This window comes from Myotis lucifugus, unplaced genomic scaffold, assembly GCF_000147115.1.
Source record: "Myotis lucifugus unplaced genomic scaffold, Myoluc2.0 scaffold_185, whole genome shotgun sequence".
In the NCBI taxonomy this organism is placed as follows: Eukaryota; Metazoa; Chordata; class Mammalia; order Chiroptera; family Vespertilionidae; genus Myotis; species Myotis lucifugus.
In genome coordinates, this window is record NW_005871233.1 from 1010651 (window position 1) to 1028827 (window position 18177).

At 53.1% G+C, this 18177-nt stretch overlaps 2 protein-coding genes across 5 annotated transcripts in view; one reads left to right on the forward strand and one right to left on the reverse strand.

Annotated features, from left to right (window-relative positions):
* Positions 1-5534: 5534 nt before the first annotated feature.
* YIF1B (Yip1 interacting factor homolog B, membrane trafficking protein) lies at positions 5535-13287 on the reverse strand. 4 transcript variants are annotated; one of them, XM_006096658.3, is made up of 8 exons: positions 13187-13287; positions 8786-9024; positions 8600-8704; positions 8318-8396; positions 8130-8187; positions 6965-7120; positions 6790-6883; positions 5535-5883 (listed from the first exon to the last, which is right to left on the reverse strand). In XM_006096658.3, the coding sequence occupies exons 1-8, from the start codon at positions 13227-13229 to the stop codon at positions 5728-5730; spliced, it is 930 nt and encodes a 309-aa protein (XP_006096720.1). In that variant the 5' UTR covers positions 13230-13287; the 3' UTR covers positions 5535-5727. The 4 variants fall into 4 exon arrangements, with proteins under 4 accessions (XP_006096720.1, XP_006096721.1, XP_006096722.1 ...); XM_006096659.3 differs by having other exon boundaries at positions 13178-13283; XM_006096660.3 differs by lacking the exon at positions 13187-13287 and adding an exon at positions 13036-13057.
* Positions 13288-15647: 2360 nt separating this feature from the next.
* Positions 15648-18177, forward strand: part of KCNK6 (potassium two pore domain channel subfamily K member 6) — a 7418-nt gene continuing 4888 nt past the window's right edge. Inside the window, exon 1 of the mRNA XM_006096661.3 lies at positions 15648-16008. Coding sequence (XP_006096723.1) covers positions 15687-16008 — 322 coding nt within the window. The 5' untranslated portion in view covers positions 15648-15686. The remainder of the gene's footprint in view (positions 16009-18177) is intronic.

An 18177-nucleotide genomic window follows, 5' to 3' on the forward strand; every position in this document is an offset into this window, starting at 1 on the left:
GTTTTCTGATTATTAGCATTCCAGAAAGACTCAGGCCAGTGCAACATTTTGTGGGAAAAGAAACTGAGGCCCTGCCTACTGCATGCTTAAGGTCATCCATCTCCTGAGATGTGGTTAAGTTCTAAGAAAACAGTTCACAACGGGGATTATGGTGTTTATAGGACCAGGGCACTCTGTTCATGTAAATTCCAGAAAGAAACTGAACCAGGCCTCAAAGCAGTAGTTTTTCCAGTGAGTTGTGTCAGTCTTGAGACGAGCAGAAGTGTGGGACCCCCATGGAGGGTCTCTCCCTACACCATCTTGTCTTCCCTGGCCACTAAATTTGGCATCCAGAAGTCTCTTCTAAATTGTAGTGATTAAAACATCAGGGTTGGAGTGACCCTGGAAGAATGTGTGCTAGTGAAAAGTTGGAGGAAGAGTGAATGACATCAGTATTGCAGGCCAGTTGGGAATACACGTTCCCTTTTCCCACAAAGGAGAAAGCATCACTTATACCTTTAGGTAGGTTTTTAAAAATTTCTTTTAGGCAGAAATAATAAAACAATCAGGGGAGGGCAATGCCATTAGATGCCAGGGCCAGGCAGAGACTAGATAGGACATACCTAAGCTACTGTCCTTGAGAACTAACTAATGTTTTCCAAAGAGCAGAAGAATGAACATGCTCTTAGGACTTCACACCTATGTTTTCCATCCAAGCATTTGCGTCTGCCTTCCCAGCTTTGCTCTGGCCTCCATTTGTAAACCTTCTGGGTCAGGCACCGTGCCACCAACAGGGAGTAGTGAGACAGACTCCTGTATCTATTTTCCTCTTCTTCCTTTCAGTAATAGAAGTCCCCAGGTTTTAGGGGGTACGTGGCTCCCCAACTAGAAACTTTATCTCCCAGTCTCCCCTGCAGTAACCATGTGTCTATGTCCTGGCCGAACTGGTATGTGCTGCTTCCAGGTAGGTTACTTAAAAGGAAGTGCTGTGCCCTCCACTTGCCCCTTCCCGTCCAGAGGAACGGATGGTGGGGTGTGGAGAGCGGCTAGTGTTTGGACAGGTTCAAGCCTCGGACTAATGAGAGGGCACAGTCCTCTCACTGCCACATGCAAGTCCCAGCTTGGAGGACAGAGCCCTCCCAGCACAATTATAGCCAACAGCTATAGTTGTAAGCTTAAACCCATGGTCCGAACATGTGGCCCCACCTGCCTGAGTGATGCAGGCTTGATAGAGTTCAGGTGCATGTAATTGAATAGGATCGAAACCCACGAGAATGTTGTAAACATCTTGACCATGCCCTTAATTTGCCTTGTGGAACTGGCTATAAAATAAAGACACGACTTGTAGTCCATGGCGCTCTCTCTCCATCTGGGAGCAGTGTCCCAACCAGACCCAGTTTTTTCTCTTGTCTGTCTTTTCTCCATCCTTCACTGTCCCCTCTCAGGGTCACCGAACCAGGCTGAGCTGGCGTGGCACATAAGGCACCCTGGGGCTGAGTATGCCAAGGCCGCGCCGACTTGCCACAGTGGGAGCCAGCCTGTCCAAGGCAACACCCTGGAGGGATGCGGAACCAGACGGGAGGAGCGCGGGTCCCATACCACCCACTCACCACTTGACTCCCATCAGCTCAGGCTTTTGTAGTAGAGAAAAACTGAAGCTATGTTGTTCAGCCTCTTGTCTTTTGGGTCTCTGCAAAAGCTGCCACATCATAACTATAATACAGGAGTGATTAGAGAGGAGTCTGAAGGACCAGGCCGTGGCCTCCCCAGACCCATTCACCCTCCACGCAACTTTAGCGCAGCAGAGTGCTACTGTGTCTTGTGTTTGGAAGACTGTTTATTCTGCTACCCACAACCTTCTAGCCCACTGTCCTTGTGCATAACATGAGGATCCTATTGGCAGTTTTATGAGGAATCATGAGATTGTGCTTGTGGATAATAATAAAACCTGACATTTATTGAGCATCTATTTACCTTGTTCCAGGCAAGCTCTGTGGAAAACCATCTACCTTATCAGGTAAGTTTTCCACTTTACAGAGGAAGATACTGAGGCCCAGAATGGTTGACTTCTTAGTCCACAGGACAGTAGAGCGAGGGTTTACCTGTAAGCAAATTGACCTCCAGAATCCAAATTCATGGCCACTCTATGCTTGCTCTAACCTGCCATTAGATTAGCACAGTGCCTGGCATCAGGTAACCTCACTCATTCACCAAATAACAAGCACCAACTCTGAGCCATGCTGTTCTGGTGTTGAATAAAGAGACGAGGTCCCCACACTCATGGAACTTATGACCTGCCCGGAGAGACAGCCACTTTCATATCCTGCATACAGTTGTGGGGAAAACCACAATCATTTCAGTTCTTCTCATTCAGAGTAAAGAACAAAGATCTTTGATTTACAAGACATTGCCCCCCAATCCTCCCCATTGTCTTTCTCTCCATTCTCACTGCCATTCTGAGGGCCTTTGCACTTGATAGTCCCTCCAGATCCTTGCATGGCTTGTCTTCTCATCGTCAGATCTTTACTTAATGATTTCAGTGATGCTTTCCTTGGTATCTGCAACTAAAATCCAACCCCTCCCCAACATACCATATAGTTGTTACCTAGTCCCCTTTCTTGCTGCATTTCTCTTAGCACATATTAATTTTAATGGATTTTATTGGGGTATAAGTTACATAAAACTCACTCCTTTCAAACATAAACTCGGTGATATTTAATAACTTTACCAAGTGGCGCAACTGTCTCCCTAAATCTGTTTTAGAACATTTTCTTCCCGCCCCCCACTCCAAGATCCCTCCTGCCCATTTACGGTTAATCTCCATTCCCACTCAGCTCTCAGCAACCACTAATCCACTCTGTCTCTCTAATTGCCTTCTGTGAGCACATCACATGAATGCTATCATACAACAGGTAATCTCTGTGCCTGGCTCCTTTCTCCCGTGATGTAGCATGGATGTGCCAGTTCATCCTTTTTGTTGTATAGATATATCATTTTCCCTATCCATTCACCAACCATTGGTCAATTTGTTTTCCAGTTTTTCTGTTGTTTTTTCTAAAATACTAAACATTTTTACCTTGTTTCCACATAGAATATCAATTCCAGGAGGCTGGACGTTTTGTTCACCTCTGTACCCCCAGCACTTGCACTGTGCTGGACACACTGTAGGTACTCAATAAATATATGCTGCTGGGATGAGTGAGAATCAAGATAACTTAAAGATAATAGCAAGGGCTGTGCTGGCCATCAAGCAGTGGAGAGATAAAATGACGGGACTCTGTGGAGCCGGCAGTCAGGCAGGCTCTTAAGGAATGGACTTTGGAGCAGAGACCTGAGTGCACAAGGCTGATGACTGCACATTCATTGTCATCCCCAGGCCCCAGCCACCTGCTTTAGGTACAGGCTGCCCAACTGCTGGCAGGGCTGGGCTGGAGAGAAACGTAGACAACTTAGCCTGACAGTGACGGGAGCAAGTGGCCCAGCCCGGTGTGGGAAGGGAAGGCTGGGTTCTGCCAGCTGCCCCTTCCCCTGATCACCCTCCAGGTGCTCAGATTTGAGCCACATTCCCTGTGTGAATTCCAGCTCTAGGCTGTTTATTGCCGCATTTGCCCCTTGTCATCTTACTTAACTGTTTGATCCCTCAGTTTTTTCATCTGTAAAACAGGGACAGTAACAATATCTACTTTTTATTTTTAAAAAGCCAAAACATTATTTCATAAGCACTTCCTCTGGTGTGGCTCAGTTGTTGAGCATTGACCTATGAACCTGGAGGTCATGGTTCGATTCCCAATCAGGGCACATGCCCAGGTTGTGGGCTGGATCCCACAGGTTGCCTGCCCCCTGTGGGCAACCGCACAGCCACCAAGGAGAGCCACCCAAGCTGGGCTCATGAAGATTTATTGTTTCCAGAACAGATGCCGCCTGCTGGGGGGTGGCTAGTGCCCCAGAGGATCTCGGCACCCGGGGTGGGGGCGGGGGCAGAGCGTCTCGGGCTGGGGGGCCATGGCAAAGTGGGCTGCAGGAGGCAGCCCATCAATGATTCTCTCTCATCATTGATGTTTCTATCTATCTCTCCCTTCCTCTCTGAAATCAATTTAATACATATTATATATATATGAATGTAAGCACTTACTCTGTGCCAGGCACAGGTCTAGGAAACTAATCCATCTGATTCTTACCTTTACCCCATATGGTAACTGTCATTTACAGATGAGAAAACTTGAGGCACAGGGCAGCAAAGCAACTGTCCTCAGATTCCCCACTACTAAGTGGTATAGCTGGGCTTCAAATTCAGCAGGCTGGTCCCAAGTTCACACTCTTCATCCTTTTAGATTGCTTGTCATCAAGCCACAGAGGGGTTGCTAAAGTGAGTAATAACGCACGATGCCCTTAGAACAGCACCTGGCACGCAGTAAGCACACAGGAAGTGAGTGTTCTCACGCATACAGGCCACGGGGAGCCACCCTCCCTCTTGTTTCTTCAAAAGCAAAAGCAGGCATCTGACCCTTCTGGGGGAAGCTGATGACAGCTCTAGTCCCCTCCCCAGGAATCTGCAACTGCCCACCCCAACTCCCAACCACACAGCCCCACCTCACTTGCCAAGGCTGGAGGGGAATGGGTTTTTATTGTTTTGCAGTTAACTGTCCACCCTCCCCATTGCGCAGAGGAAAAGTTGGGCGGTGCCGGGGAGGGGCTGAGGCAGAGCTGAGGACTCTGAACAAAGGTCTGGAGGGACTCCTCAGCATTCCTTTTGAGGGCATGTCCCGCTGCCCCCCCCTACACACACACACACTTTGGACACACCTTCTCTCACCACATAGAGTTGGACCCGTGTTCCTGGGAGTGTGCAGGAGACATTTCCTATCCCAATCCAGCCAACTTCTCTCAGCAGCCCTGGAGTCCACCTCCAAAAGCTATGGGGGGCAGGCCAGGTGAGTGACCCCAAATACAGCTCCCCCAAAGTTCAGGGCCTGTCAGAAGCAGGGGCAGCTAACGGAAGGGTTAATCACCTCTCGACAGGGCATATCCTGTGGGGGAAGGGGGTGCATGGTGGAATTGGGTGCTTTTGACCACAGAGCCCTGAGTCTCAAGCTCAGGCTTTCAACTTGCCTGGCTCTTGGCCTCACTGTTACGCTTTCAACTAGTACGGCCATGGCTCAGTAGCTCCTCAAATTCTGACAGCAGCTCCAGCAACTCAGACATGGAGGTGAAGGTAAAGGACTTGTCCCTCCCAAGTGGGTGCCCCTTCACCAAGGAACCCCCTCTCCTCTCCTATTCCCACAGCCCCACCCTGCAGAGATTCACGGAAGCACCCCAGTCAAGGTCAAGAAGCCCAAGTTGAAAAAGGGGAAGAAGGCTTCCCACTGACGGGCCTGGGCTAGGCTCATTAAACCTTCAGGCCTCTCTGGTGGCCTCCAGGTTGCAGGCAACTGTGAACCGCGACCCGGCCCCCCCCTCCCCTTCCCCCCCCCCCCCCTCCGCCCTTCGCTTCTCCAGCGGGCCTGGCCTGCCCCCTGTGGGCAACCCGCACAGCCACCAAGGAGAGCTACCCAAGCTGGGCTCATGAAGGTTTATTGTTTCCAGAACAGAGGCCGCCTGCTGGGGGGTGGCTAGTGCCCCAGGGGATCTCTGCACCGGGGTGGGGGCGAGGGCAGAGCGTCTCGGGCTGGGGGGCCATGGCAAAGTGGGCTGGCAGGTGGCCCGGAGATGAGCGGGCAGGAGCAGCAGTTAGGGGCGGGCCCGCCGCCCTCACCTCACCAGGTGGAAGGTGAGCCAGTACATGAGCAGAGGCTGCGCTGCCGCCACAGCCATGGTCAGGTACATGCGCAGTTGGTTCCGCGCTCCGCGCACTGGGACTCCCTCGGCCGCAGCCTCCGCCAGGATCTTCAGCCGCAGCGTCCGGATCTGGGGCCGGTAGAGGTTACCCTTTAGCCCTTCCCGCCAGTGGGAGCGCCTGGACACTTTCAGTCGCTGCCCCTCTGCAGTTTCCATTTTCTCCCTCCCTCCACAGGGGCAGCTGCGCTCATCTCCACTTCTGGGACTCCCTGGTTTCCCCCCGAATCTAATAGATGGTGATGCTCTTCCCAAGGCCTTGAGAAAATGTTAGGGTTCAAACCCAGGCCAGGCCCCTAAGTGAGTTAGGGAGGAACTGCACTCTGGTTGCTGTCACTGCTTATATGCTGGCCAGATGATAATTTTTAACACAAACCAGAATGCCTTTTTAAAAAATCTTGTAAATAACATCTAAGTCACAGTTTATCTGATGATTAGATGTGGCCCACAAGTTACCAGTCTGTGCCCTCTGCTTCTCACACTAAGTCCCCCAAGTATCCTGAGGTGCAGTTATCATCCCGATTTTACAAAAGAGGAAACTGAGATTGAAAAGGAGAAAGTGATCTTCCCAGGATCCAGCTAAGCTTGGGATCAAACCCAGGCCTAGCTTAACCAGCACCCCCACAAAGAGCCCTCAAACAAGCTACGTCAGGGGTGCTGAAACTTTTTTCATCTTAAAGAAAATCCTGGCAGGAAAGTCCACCATGTAAGGAGAGTGCTGTGAGGGTGAGCACCCGCCCACCCTAGCAGTCTGGCTGGCTCCTCTCTTCCTTCAGGCCCTAGCTTGGACACCCCCTCTTCCAGGAGGCCCTCCTTTACCCCAAGCTGTGGCACCCACTCCAGGGCTCCTCAGTTCAGCAATGCAGCTCTGGTCTAAACTCTCCACCTGACATCCTCTGCTTGGATGTCTTCAGGGGAACCCAATCTGCCCAAGGGACCTGTGTCTTCAACTTCATGCTCCCTTGACCCCCAACTTACCATGAACACAAAGATCGACATGCAGCACCAGCCCAACACCAGGTAGTAGCCAATCTTTCCAAACAGCAAGCCCATGAGGATTCCACCAATCATCCTGGGAGAAAGAGGGGAAGGCTGGTCTGAGGAAGAGGCCCAGGGCTGGGGCTGTTTGTGGAGGGGAGATGGTGGTACTCACCCAACATATTTGTAGCCCAAGAAGGCCACCAGGTCGATAGTGGTGAGGTCGGTGTTGACAGTGACCAAGTAGAGGCTGAGCAGGATGGCCAGCACCTCCAGTGTCAGCCAGGCCAACGCCGAGCTGGCCTGTAACCCTAGGAGGTCTGGGGAGAACCTGTCGGCACCCAAGCTGTCATTCGATTGGCCTGCTCAAACCCTCCCTAAACATCCACTTGGGGACAGCCTGTGTTGGGTGGGGCTGGAGACCCGGCAGTGACCAAGGTGGATCTGGGCCCTGTCCTCATGAAAGTCCCATTCAGGAAAGGCAGATCTGTCCTCAGTGACATCCTAGACATATCAGGGCTGCGAATGGGGAAGCACAGGGCATGGGAAGTGCCTGACCCAGCGGGAGGGGTGTCAGACAGGGCTTCCCAGAGGGACACCTGCCTGAGGCCTGAAGGAGTAAGGAGATGGTTGCTCTCTGCCATATTCAAATGATAATTATTTTCAGTGCCACAAAGGAAATGAACAGGGGCCTATGAACAAGAGGTGGAGGCTTGACCCAGCCTGGGGTGGTGGGAAGGCTTCCTCAAGGAAGTGACATTGGAGTGGAGACACCCTGAGTGAGCAGATGCTCAGCAGGTGATGATGTCAGGGAGGAACATACTCCTGAACAAAGGAAACTAGATGTGCAAAGGCCCTGGGATGGCAGTGCTAGGCCTGGTGGAGGATGGAAAGAGGACCAGAGTGGCACAGCAGAGTGAGGCGGGGCAGAGAAGGGCCTCATGGAGGTTAGTGCAGGGCTAAGAAGCTGGGGCTTGGTCTGGGGCCTGGGGAGCTATGGACAGCTTCTGAGCAGGTTGGGATGTGGTCAGGCCTGCCTCTCAGACAAGACCTTCCTGGCTGCTGCTAAAGTCAGGGTGCAGGGGGGTGTGGGGTCAGGGCAGCTGGTTAGGAGCAGGAGAGGATAAGACTAGATCTGGTGGTGGAGGCCAAAGAGGATGAATTTAGAGAATCACCCTGCACAGGGTACTACATGTGGGTGGGAAAGAGAGGGGTGACCCTGAGTATGACACCTAGAGAGCACAGTGGGCTATTCTGAGAGAGGGGACCAAGAGACTCTCCCAACTGCCCCACAGCCCTCCAAAGCCCGTGCCACCCTACCCACTTGCATTCTCTCTTACCTATCCTGGGTTCCCAGTGCCAGGCCAGCCACCAAGACGTAGGTGATAAAAGCCATAGCTATGGGAAGCAGACACACAGACACAGGTCAGAGGAAGGACCATCTGGGCTTCCAGGTACCTAAACCTCTGCCCTAGATATGCCCACCCAGAGGGAGGAGGGTGCAGGGCAGTGGTGGATAGGGTGACACCTGGAATGTAGAGGTCCGGAGCGTTGACATCAAAGCGGGGGGCCACTGGCGTGTCCTGCTGGTACTGCACCTCCCAGTCCTGTGGGGATAGTGAGGGAGCAGACAGAACCCCCAGAGCTGGGCTCCTCTACCCTGCTCACAGGCCCTCTCTTAAGGCTCATCACCCATCCTGCCCCTCATGCAGGCCCCAGACTCTGACTCAACCCCCATCCACTGCCCCCTACCCAGAGGCTGTCTTTCCCTCTGACCGTGGATGGTCACTTCAGTAGGCGGTGCTCTGACCTGGTGCAGGTAGGGGAAGAAGAGCAGGCCCAGCTTTTTGCCCACGTACAGGGTGTCCACAGCGAAGTAATACTTGAGCTTGGTGACGGGAATGAAGCGGTCGATCTGGGGAGGCAGAGCTCTCCCTGAAGCCCTGGCCTCATGGCCCCAGCCTTCCCCCTACTCCCACCAGCCCAGCCCACTCACGTTCTTATCCACCAGCTCCTTGCCCTGTGCGGCTAGGCTGCTCCCATAGGCCATGGCCATGTTGGACACAGGATCAGCTAAGAAGGCTGCCTGGGGCGAGGCAGAAGCTGGAGGGTAGCCCAGGCCACTGGGTCCCCGCTGGGCTCCATAGCCCTGGCTCTGGGCCGAACTTGTGTCATCAAAAAGCTGATGGGGGTCAGCCATGCCCTGATGGGACACTGGGATCCTCCGCTTTGAGGCTGCAGGGGGAGAGAGGTAAATGTCTCATTCATTTTGTGGGCACACCCCCTCCCACCTTACTCCAGTGGGGCGCTGGTTTTCATGTTAGATGGGTCAGCCAGTCAAGTGCAGGCAGGCTCTGCTGGCCATCCATCCATCCAAATAACAAGGATGATGATGTTGATAGCTACTATGCACAGAATGCTGTACTAAGCTTTTTACAAACAAGTTCTCTGTCCGTATCCCTCTCACTCATTCAGCTCCAGCCACATGGGCTTTCATTGAGCAGACCAGGCATACTCCCAGCTCAGGGCTGCTGCACTGGCTATTCCTCTGCCTGAATGCTTTTCCCTCAGGTGTCCTCATGGCTCACTGCCCTCCTTGAAGTCTTGGCTCAATGGGACTTTCCCCCACCATCCTGTATACAACTGCACCTCCATAGGTGGCATCCCCCTTCCCTGCTTCATTTATATCCACAGAACTCGGCACCAGCTGGGATACTAGATGTTTTACTTCTTTTTTCCCCCGTCTGTCCACAAAAGCGTGAGTCCCCAAAGTGGGAATCTTTGTCGTGTTCATGGCTAAATCCTATACCTAGCACTTGACAAAAACCTACTAAATGAATCAGTAGCTATCCCCATTTACAGATGTGAAACCTGAGGCCCAGACAAGCTAAATTACTTGTGTAAAGGGCCAAACAGAGTGAGGGAAGAGCAGGAGTCCAATCCAGGTTGCTCAATAAATATTACAATAATCCAACCCCAACTGAGCACTAACCACATATTAGGCCATGTTCTAAACATTATGGATTAACTCATTTAATCCTCACAACAACCCATTTGTGTTGATGCTATTAGCACCCCCATTTTACAGATGGGAAAAGCAAGCCCCAAAGAGGTTCAGGCCCCTGCTCAACGTCATACAGATAATATGAGGCAGAGCCAGGGTTCACGTTTTTAAAAAGGTCTCTCTGGCTTCATGTTGGGTATAAATAGAGGAAAGGAGGGAGGAATTTATTGATGGTCCAGGGGGGAGACCAGGATAGAGAGTGGAGACTGAGGGGAGGGGAATGGGCTGCTTCTGGATAGATTTTGGAGCCAGCTGGGAGGGCCAGGACTTACTGGATGTGTGCTTAATTGGGGTGGGGTAAGAGAAAGGAGATAGAAATATGGAGATGACCAATTTGAACCCAGCACTCTGGCTCCAAGGCCTTTACTCCTAACCAATAAGCAATGCTGTGGCAGCCAATATTCACTGAGCTCCTTCTATATGCCAGGCACCATTGTGGGCACAGAATAGAGGGTGGTAGGATTACAGTGGATGGGGTAGGAGGCAAATCATCTGCATCGTGACTTTCTCTGTGCCTCAATTCTCTCCTCTGTAGAATGGGTTAATATTCCAAGGAAAAGTGACACTCAGACTCCTCAGCCCTTGGCCTGGCACCTATTGCCAATTACAAGCCCCTCAGCTCTTCATCTCAGTCATTTGTAGCTGGAAAACTGACCCAGGTGTCCTCAGTCCCAAAGAACGCAGCAGTGGTTCTGGCCCTCTTGTCCTCAAGTTCCACTTCCCTTTTTCCTCTCTCATTTCTGGCCGAAGGGTCACTTCCTGAAAAGCTTCAGTGTGAGCCTGTCCTTCCTCCCTGTTACCCCTCAGCCAGTGGTATTTGGGGTCCTGCTCCCACCAGCCACCTAAAGGCTCTCTGCACCACCAGGTCGGGTCCATTATTCTGCTCTCATCCAATTCAAGTCCTCACAGCACTAGGTGCATTGCCCCAAATGCCAACCTCCAACTCTTGGCGTCTGAGACACTGTGCCTGTCTTTTTCTCTTTTCTGTCTGAGGCCCACAAATACCTACTTAGCACCCTCCTGTGTTAGGCTCTGATGCAGGTAGCAATGATCAAAGGGACAAAAACTCCTGCCTTCATGGAGCTGATGGATTCCCAATCTGTCTCTCAATCGGTGACTTATTTCCAGCTCCCTGGAATGTGTGACCCAATTTTCCACCCTTGCCCTGTCTTCTGCCCTAACCTAGGGCAATCTCACCCACACCCACAACTTTCACAGTGTACCTTAGGCTCTGGGCTCTGTCTCTGGCCACCACTTCTCTCCTGTAGCCAGACCCAGGTAGGCCACTTCTTGGCAATGGCCTCTGGTTGCCCCTGGACCCTAACCGCCGTCTCCAAGCCCCCGATTCCCCTTCTGTCTGGCATCCAACCAATCAATCGCTAATTCTTGCCCACTATGTCTCAATGTTACCCTTCCCTCTCAGACTATGTCAGCTTGCACCTGACTTAAATGTCCTCCCCCTGGGTCCTCCTGTCCATTCTTAGCTGCACCAACATTCTCTCCAGTGGGCAGCCAGAGGGATCTTTTTCAGTGCAAAAGAGAACATTTCCTGTCTTCTGCCTAAGATCAGGGCCCACTGTGTTTAGAATAAAATCCTAACGCCTATGAGGCCCTGCAGGACCCAGCCCGGCTAACCACCCTCTTTTACTACCTTACCCCTCCTTGGGGCTCACTGCACCTCAGTCACAATGGCCTCCTCTCAGACCATGACCCTGCCAAGCTCCTAGCCCCCACAGGCTTTTTAATATATATATATATATATATATATACACACACACACACACACACACACACACACACACATATATACATATGTATACATATATACACACACACACACATATATATATACACATATACACATACACACACACATATATATTCATTCTTGATTAGGGAGGGGAAGAGAAAGAAACATCGATGAGAGAAACACCCATCGGCTGTTTCTGCAGGCCCCATACTGGGGATCGAGCATACACCCTGACCAGGAATTGAACCAGTGACCTCTGGGTGCCTGGGACATGCTCAACCAACTAAGCCACACCGGCCAGGGCCCCCAAAGACTTTTGAACATCCATCACCTTGGAACACCTTCCCACTATTGACAACTGCCAGTGTTGCACTCAGGCCTCAGCTCAAATGTTTCCTTCTCAGAGATCTTTCTCATTCCTCAATATAAACACTAGCCACAACTTGTTCTTTCTCATAATATCCAGTGATTCTCTTTTCCCTTCTGAGCACTTATCACAATTCATTTGTCTACTTGTTTACTCAGCACAGGCCTCCAATGCTTTTCCCTCACTACAAATCGCCTTCTCTGGGCTAATTAGATGCACCTCTTCCAGGAAGCTTCATGACACCCCCAGGCTGGGTCATATGCCTAATCTGGGCTACAACACCTCCATCCCAGCCATAATCACTCTGATTGTGCTTCCCTCTCCCTGGCTCTAACCTGTCTGCCTGTGCTGCTTCTTTCATCAGAATGTCCATCACTCAAGCCTGCTGCTGTCTTCTGCTCTGTACTGGTAGCTCCATGAGGTCAGGAACCTGTCGGGCACCACTGTATTTCCAGCATCACCTACCACAGGACCAGCCAGCCACCTTATTGATGTTTGAAGGGAGGAATGGGCGCATCACACTGTCTCCCTCAACACATCCTGATTATTCCCTGATGGCTCTAATTAGTCCCCAAATTATCAGGCTGCCTTGTTTGTTTCTGAGTTTAGTGGCTGTCTTCCCACCAAACTCAGAAACAAACAAGAGTTACAATGACCGGTGCTTTGCTGGTCACTACCAGGTACCCACATTCCAGCACAGGGCTGGCACAGGGGAGCTGAGGCAGGATATGTTGAATGAATAGATGAGATGCACGCACATTCACGGAGATTAGACATACAAATTCGCAAAGATGGAAAAAAAGAGGTTAACAGCCAAATAAACACAGGTTCAAATCTTAAATAAGGGATAACCATGGCCCTCTTCGCTCATGGAGGGCTACGAACCCTGTCCTAGGGCATAGGCGACAGCCCGTGGCTACGAAGGGGTAAGGGGTAGGATGATTGCTTACGGCAAAATCAATGAAAGTCGCGATTTTCTGCTCATCATACAGTATCCTGCCCAAAGTTGTTTTCTTTCAAAATAATATCCTAAGGGGAAAAAAATCGACCCCAAAGCGCCCCTACCCGGAGCTGGCATCCTGGTGCGGTGCACACCTCGAAGCTCCAGATCCCTGACTTCCTGACCTCCGACCTGCAGCGACCTCGCCAACCGCCGCGGCGGCCCCGCCACACCCCGCCCGCCTCATCACCTCGGCGGGCCACGTACGCCACTTACGCTGCCGGGGAGTCCCCGCCGCCGCCGAGCCAGCTGGATGCATCCTTCGTTGCTACCGCCGCCGCCCCAGCCACGGTTCGAAATGTGCCCGCCCGGCTCCCGTAGCCACGTCCCACCGGCGACGCGACAGCCAATGGGCGTTACGATCGTTCAGAGGCCACGCCCTCTCGTGGAAGCCTGGACGCGTTCGCTGTGGGTAAGAGGGGAGGGCTGGAGGCCCGTGACGTAAGCCGAGAGTCCAGACCGGGGCGGCAGGAAGGCGGGGCAGGGAACGATCTTAGGAGTAGACGGTGTCGTGCATGATGGGAAATGTAGGTGTCGAGCGAAGAGGCGGATGGGAAATGGAGTTCTCCCTGGAGAGACGCTCAATTTGGGTCGCCGAGAGCACGCGGGAGCCAGGGAAGGGTGTGGAGCAGGGAAGAAGAAGTCCATTTGTATTTCCGAGGGGCTAAGCGGAGTGGAGCGGGCTCTGCCCTTTACAGTTTTGGCAGATCTTAGATATTAAAGTGAATGTTTAGAGTGAGAAAAGAATACTCAGCAAGTTAGGGGGTAAGAACCAAGATGTCTGTAGGAATATCTCTTTACATATTCCCCCAGAAAATGATAAAAAATGCTTTGGGTTGCGACCTGGTTTTCCCAGTTCTCCCAAAACACTTTACATCCCCCAGCAACTCACAGCACACACTGGCACACCTGCAAGTGAGAAGCCCGGAGAATTAAGCTTCTTTAGTCTCTCCTCTTTGTCTTTCAGTATCCCCATGTATCTCACTCGGTCTCCCCCTTTTTCTCCCCTGCAGCCTCCCATTTTCTGTCCCACACTTTCCTCCACTATCTCAGGCAAAGATAACTGTAGAAGTGACTTCTGGGCAATGACAGCACTCCGGAAGAATGTCAGCAAGTGACTGTCACTGTGGCTTTCCCTTTCCTCCCGACGCATTGCCTTTTCTGGGGACCTTGAGGACTGTTCTAGTCTCTCAGTTATGAGTCCTGGCTTAGTCTCGGGCTTTCTTTGTGAGTTGTCCCCATTCCTCTTCTGAACCTCTGGTTTAGCATCTGTCCTTCGGGCTCCATCACTATTTTTTCATTTTCTGAATACTTTTATTAGTAAGCAAGTATTTTAGCTTTGTGTTGCCTCAGGTTCACATGGTCACACCTTACCAGTTTTGTGACTACTCAATTGTTAAGCCTAAAATTTCTCATCTGTTTAATGACTAATAGAGGAATAATAGAGGAGGGGTTGAGATACAAGCTCTGTGTCCATAGGGCCTTTGATCACTGGCCCCTACTGTTGCTGTTGTATTATCAGGTGTCTCTTCCTGTGAGTTCTAAGCCCCAAGTTGGGCTCTTTCCCAAGAGCTGCCACAGTTTTATAAATAGAACCATCTGGGTGTGTCTGAACTGGTCCCCGAGCCCCACTCCTTTGCCAGTCAGATGTGGTCAGGAGTCGGGGCTGCCCTCAGGAAGGCAGTCAGAGAGGGGGGTGTGGAGAGGGAGCAGGGAAGCAGGGAAGCAGAGGGAGCAGGGAAGGAAAGATTCCCCCCCTTCAGTGAAGGTGTGGATCTGTGATTCTGCCTCGAAAAGAGACCCTGGCTCTTTCTTGTTCATCCTTCCTCTCTCACTTCAGATATTTCCTTTCTCCAGAAGCTCTTGATTTCTCAAAAGCTGCGGTAGTTGCCTCCTCTGGGCATCCTCCATCCCAGCCCTGGTCACTGCCTGTGCTGCTTTCTGGGCTGTCACTCTGTTGAAGTGCTGGGAGCCCCCTGAAGGCAGGTTCCAGAACTGTCTTGGTCACTGCTGTTTCCCCGGGATCACTCAGCAAAGGGTCGGGCACAAAGTGGGCACTGAGCAAAGATCTGGTGAAGAGCTAAATATCCCGATTCTGTCCGTAAGGGCACGAGGACACCTGCCCCTGTGGTGTCCTTCGTTGTGACTTAGACAGGCCTCCCCACCGGTGGACGCAACTCCACTCCAGAGCGCACGACTTGGCGAATGGGATGAGGGCTGGATGCCAATTTGTCCCCTGGTCCCCTCAGCCATGCACCCTGATGAAAAGCACAATCTTGTAGCCCAGCAAGATGGCCCGGAGGAGTTGGGGCGCGACTTCTCGGTCCTTGAGCGGAAAGGAGAGTTCGGACTCTTTCTGAACAAAGGAATCAAGACGCCTGGGACGCAGAGAGGGAACGGCAGAATGCCCCACTCTTTCCATCCGGTTAGTCTCCTGGGTCCCGGAGTGCTGAGCTCCACCCTCTCGGTGTTAACACCTGGCGGTAGGGCGTGCCTCAGTTTCCCGGAGGCGGGGCGCTTCTCCTCCCTCTCCTGCCCCTCCCCTCCCCTTTCTTCTCGGGTTCCTCTTTGGGGAGCTGGAGGCCGTGCTTCGAGCTCCCGGAACTAAAGCTGGGCGCCCGGCCATCAACAGGCGGGGGCCACGTCAGCGGGGCGGCGGGGCTCGGTGGAAGCCGGTCAGTGGGGCGGCGGGGCTCGGTGGGAGCCGGGGAGCGCCATGCGGCGGGGCGCGCTCCTGGCGGGCGCCCTGGCCGCTTACGCCGTGTACCTAGGGCTGGGCGCGCTGCTGGTGGCGCGACTGGAGGGGCCGCACGAGGCTCGGCTCCGCGCGGAGCTGGAGATGCTGCGGGAGCAGCTGCTGCGGCGCAGCCCGTGTTTGGCCGCCCCCGCTCTGGACGCCTTCGTGGAGCGAGTGCTGGCAGCCGGCCGGCTGGGACGCGCAGCGCTCGCCAACGCTTCGGGGCCCGCCAACGCCTCGGACCCCGCCTGGGACTTTGCCTCTGCTCTCTTCTTTGCCAGCACACTGGTCACCACCGTGGGTAGGTGAGCGCCGCCCCAGTCCCCAAACTAGCGAGAACCCACCCCCAGGGGCACTCGGGAGCCCTCAGGAGGTAACCTTGTCCCAGCAGATCACTCCAGTCCGGTCTGGGCCTGGGATCCCCTCAAAACCCCTGGAGGAAAATCCGGGATCCACAGTCGTGGGATCTGCCTCCCTCGGGAAGCCCCCAGCCAAGCCTCTCCTCCCCGCAGGAAAACACCCAGTTCTCCAGGACGAGGGCTGTACTCAGTACCTGCCAGGGAGCATCTGGGACATTGTTCCTCTGCCTCACCCCTTGGAGACATGGCCCTTCCAGGCCCCTCTGGGCCTAGACTGCACTCAGAAACCTCCAGCGAGGACCTGGGACCCTGGGCCTGAGACCCTCACCCTCTCTGGACTCGGACCTCAGCCACCCAAGACTCTGGTCTCAGATTGCCACCCCCTCAAACAATGTCTCCTGACTGACCAGATAGGTCTTTCCTGGAAGCCTTTCGGGAAGCCCTATCCCAACCTCCTCCTGACTCTGGTGCCCAGAGAGAACCCTGAATCTCCAGACCCCCTCAGGGTGCCATCACTAAACACCTTACTGCCAGTAGAGATCCCTCAGCCAGGACCTGGGGCCTCCCTCTGAGAGGGCTCCTCCTCTGGATCGTGACCATTACCCTGAAAGGGGCCCTGCCTGCAGTAGCAGGTGGCCTTTGCCTCTCATACTCATACTCCCCAGCAGGTAAGCCCTGACTCCAGATACAGGACCCCTCTCCATGTACCCCACTCCATCTTGACATCTCCCTTGTATCGGGGAGCCCTCAATGCAGAGTTTTCTCCCAATAGAGACACTTTGGTTTTCTCTGGACCTGGAATTCCATTTTAGCAGCCCCTAACTATGGATGTATGAGAGACAACCATCGTGGAGGGAGCTAGATTATCCTCCAGAAGCCCCCCAGCCAGGACTTCCTCCCCTCCAATCTCAAAACTGGCTCTAGCAAAACCCCTACTGCTTTCCAAACCAGGATCTCCCCATGGGGGCCTCTTTGAACCTGAGAACCCCTAGTTGAGACTCATCACTCTCAGCAAAAGCCCCAGAACAACCTGAACCTTCTATCAGGGACACCAGTGCCCTCCACACACACTATCATTGAGAGCAGAATCCCCACCACACACACACACACACACACACACACACACACACACACACACACACCATCACACGATACCAGCCCAGGAACTCTGCTCTCTGCACCTGCTACCCCTGCTCAACCTGGATTTCCCAAGAAAGGGAATCTCCTAGGCTCTAGGAAACACTCCAATCCCTAAACCCGCAGCTGGGAACTCCCTGTTTAACACTGCCACAGCCTGCTTTGGACCAAGGATACTCCAGGCCCCCTGTACCCCAGAGCCCTCCCCAGTGTCCAGTCAAAACCATTACCACTTTCCACCCTTGGACCTGAGACACCCACCCTGTCCCATCATCTCCTTAGCATTGTCTACCTTCATCATGTCCTCTCAGGCATCCTCAGGCTCATAATCCCCCTCCGCCTGAGGAATCCCCTCCCAGTCCCATTTGTAATCCAGAAAATGCCCCCACCGGGGCCTGTCACCTTTCCTCTGGACCCAGGATCCTTTTCAAACCAGAAACCAACCTCCTCAGGTAGGACCAACCCCCTCCCCGCAGCCCTACCCGGGACATCCCTTCCCACCTCAGCACTTGCAGACCTGGGAAATCCCTGTTGTCAAGGCTCTGCTGGTCCTTTCACATCCCCTCCCCAAAACTCCCTCTTCCTCTCTTTGCTTGGAATTTGGCCTGGGGGTGAGGAGAGATGGGGGCTGGGGCAGGCCTCGCAGACTCCTAACTCCCCCTCCCTGCCTGCAGTAGCAGGTGGCCTTTGCCTTTGGTGCCCCATTGTGTGGACCAGCAAACCAAGTCCATTGTTAGCAGAGCCGGATGCTCCTTTTATACTCTGCTCCGCTGGCCGGGCCTGCCTGACCTGCTCCTGGGCTTCACTGGGTCACATGAGTGTCTCCATCAACCTCCTCCCAGATCCTGGCTTCTGAGAAGTTGTCCCAAGAGGACAGATGAAGAAGCCAAACTCAAGGCACGCACAGCCTGGGTTCGGGTTTCTGCTCAGCCACGCTGCTCAACTCTAGGCCTCAGTGTCCTCCCACATCTGTA